The sequence below is a fragment of the Montipora foliosa genome, chromosome 2 (genome assembly GCF_036669935.1).
Source record: "Montipora foliosa isolate CH-2021 chromosome 2, ASM3666993v2, whole genome shotgun sequence".
Classification (NCBI taxonomy): Eukaryota; Metazoa; Cnidaria; class Anthozoa; order Scleractinia; family Acroporidae; genus Montipora; species Montipora foliosa.
In genome coordinates this window covers 5,416,404-5,418,903 of record NC_090870.1, presented here as the reverse complement: position 1 = coordinate 5,418,903, position 2,500 = coordinate 5,416,404, and the positions used below count along the sequence as shown (strand labels likewise).

Here is a 2,500-nt window from a genome sequence, read left to right as displayed (position 1 = left end):
AATCAAATAGATTATGTCAGTTCAGGATTCATTAGAGTCACGGAGCTCATTTGTCCGAAGTTTAAAAACCACTTTTAAAAAAAGTTTCTCAAACTATGATTCGACGTCCATTACAGTGTAGACAAGTGCTGTTGTTTTAACATCATCAACTTCAGCTTTATTTAGTATCATCATCATCATCATAATTGTAACTACCACGTTAAGTAATAAACCATAAGATCAAGCCTGTTTTTGCTCATGGTACTGCGTTAAGAATATTAAGTGTTTAAGTTACTTTTTGAGTCTTTTCATTGTTTCCACCTAAGGAGTACAGAGAGCCTTTTAGCAAGATGCGCGAGCTAGACTTTATGCCATATTGGTAGATATGATACAGCTTTTTCACGCGACAGTAATTGCGACATTTCTTCGCAAGCAAGTAACGTACGTTTAGCTCAGTTTAGTTGACACAAGCGAAGCAAATCAACGCTGAGGTTTTACAAGTTTTTCAGCTTCAATTTTTCTCAAGTTTCTTCAAGTCTCCAGCTTCAAGTTTCATCAAGTTTTTCCAAGTGTTTAACATTGTTTCAGCAATCGAAACCTAAACTTGGTCCCTGTCTTAAAGTTTGGGGTCCACTTTTGTTGCATCAAAACCCTCACCTTCAATTTTTGAGCCTTTTCTAGTTCTTGTCTCCACCCGACATTGTTTTGACCAGTTGCTAATACAGCTAGTTTGTCCCTTTGAAGAGACAACTCAGAAATCAACTGCATCCAGTCTGACATCAGCTGCTTGGCTTCAAAAAGCTGAATTCATGAAACATAGTAATAAATACACCTTATTGAATGGTTTAACATGTAATATATGCAATTGCGTAGAGAAGCCTGAAAAATTCAGGACTTCAACGGGGTTTGAACCTGTGACCTCACGATTCCGGTGCGAGGCTCTAACCTATGACACTGACAGTGGCTTCATAGCTCAGTTGGTTAGAGCGTCGCACCGGAATCGCGAGGTCACGGGTTCAAACCCCGTTGAAGTCCTGAATTTTTCAGGCTTCTCTATGCAATTGTAAAAATTGCGTTCATAACTGCGAAGATCATAGCTTCACTTGAAAACATACATGTACTTGACACTTAAATAAAGTTCACCATCATCATCATCATTGTGAATGTTCCATATAGTCTCTATCCAAAATGTTGCATTAAAGAAAAGGTCCTTGCACTTACGAAGAAAATTATTGTCATTTTATACCCTTTCCCTCCAAAGAACGACACTTGTTGATTTTTGCTCATTCTAATGCTGGACAATTAAATTTTTATCCCTTCACCCGTGAAATAGTCCCAACTGGCAAGTTAAAATCATCTGGCATTAGAGTAAAGTCCTTAACCCATTGACTCCCGGCGGTTGCCCATGGATGAGTAAAATCGTCTGGCGTTAGACAGAGTAAAAATTTAATATTCTGGCGTTAGACAGAGTAAAATACTGAGTCTGGCTGGTTTAGCCGGTTTAGGTGTCAAAGGGTTAATAATGGGACATACTTTTTCAGTGAGTGATTAACCCATTGACTCCCAGGGGTTCCCCATTAACGAGTAAAATCCCCAGGCACTAGACAGAGTAAAATACTAAGTCTGGCTGGTTTTAATAGGCGTTAAAGGGTTAAGTGTCACTTTTAGAAGGAAAAGGGTAAAAGATTCTGAAAGTTAGTCTGGTCAAGCATTCAGGCCAACAACCAAACACATGTTAGTCCAGTTCTCTACTCACCAAGTCTTGATCGATGGTACCATGGCAACTTATTAGTTTTTGGTTAACCTTATGGGACGGATGCTAATTCTAAGCTCTGAACAATGCTAAACCATGAACATAAAAATACAGTAACTTACTACAGAAATACAAACCTTCAAATGGGCTTGTCCTTTGGTTTGGTTTGTTTGTTTTTCAATTCCTCGTTCCTTCAAAAAGTTATTGATCCATTGTTGATTTGATGCTGCTGGTGTTATGGTCTCTGGAATATTTGTAGGCTGGATTATTGGCGGTACTGAAACGGGCATTACAGGGGACAATACGTTGCCTGTCACGGGAGGGGGAAATGACACAGGTACTGGCAGGGGAGGTACTGAAATGGGTCCTGAAAATTGTCCAGGAAAGGTCCTTGGAGGAATAGTACTTGAGGCCTGAGTAAAATTGTTTTGTAAAACTGGCTGTCCAGAAGGAGGAAAGGGTGGAGATGAAGAATAACTTGACATGTGTGAAATGTTTCCCGCCATATTCGTCTGAGAATTATTTGGAAGCAACTGGAATTGAGGCGAAGATGGAGAGCCAACAGAGGTCATCAACTTTTTTTCCATGTTAACCTTAGCAAGCTGACCTGGAGGCATCGCATGGTGATTCGAAGAACGAGCCGTGGCAGGCTGTTGTTGTTGAAGATCCCTATGATTTTGATAAAACTGCGAAGGAAATCTCTGTGTATTGTCATGTTTGCTGTCTCGTGCTGGAAACGTATGTGGAGCCTGCCTTTGCGCTGAATTT

The 2,500-nt window shown here is 40.1% G+C and overlaps 1 protein-coding gene across 1 annotated transcript in view; it reads right to left on the bottom strand.

The window, feature by feature from the left end:
* The window catches only part of LOC137992190 (programmed cell death protein 7-like), an 11,779-nt gene that overhangs the window by 9,111 nt on the left and 168 nt on the right, over window positions 1–2,500 (bottom strand). Inside the window, exons 1-2 of the mRNA XM_068837343.1 lie at window positions 1,870–2,500; window positions 637–780 (exon numbers count right to left, since the gene is read on the bottom strand). The exon at window positions 1,870–2,500 is cut by the window's right edge and continues 168 nt beyond it. Of these exons, the coding sequence (XP_068693444.1) occupies window positions 637–780; window positions 1,870–2,500 (775 nt within the window). The remainder of the gene's footprint in view (window positions 1–636; window positions 781–1,869) is intronic.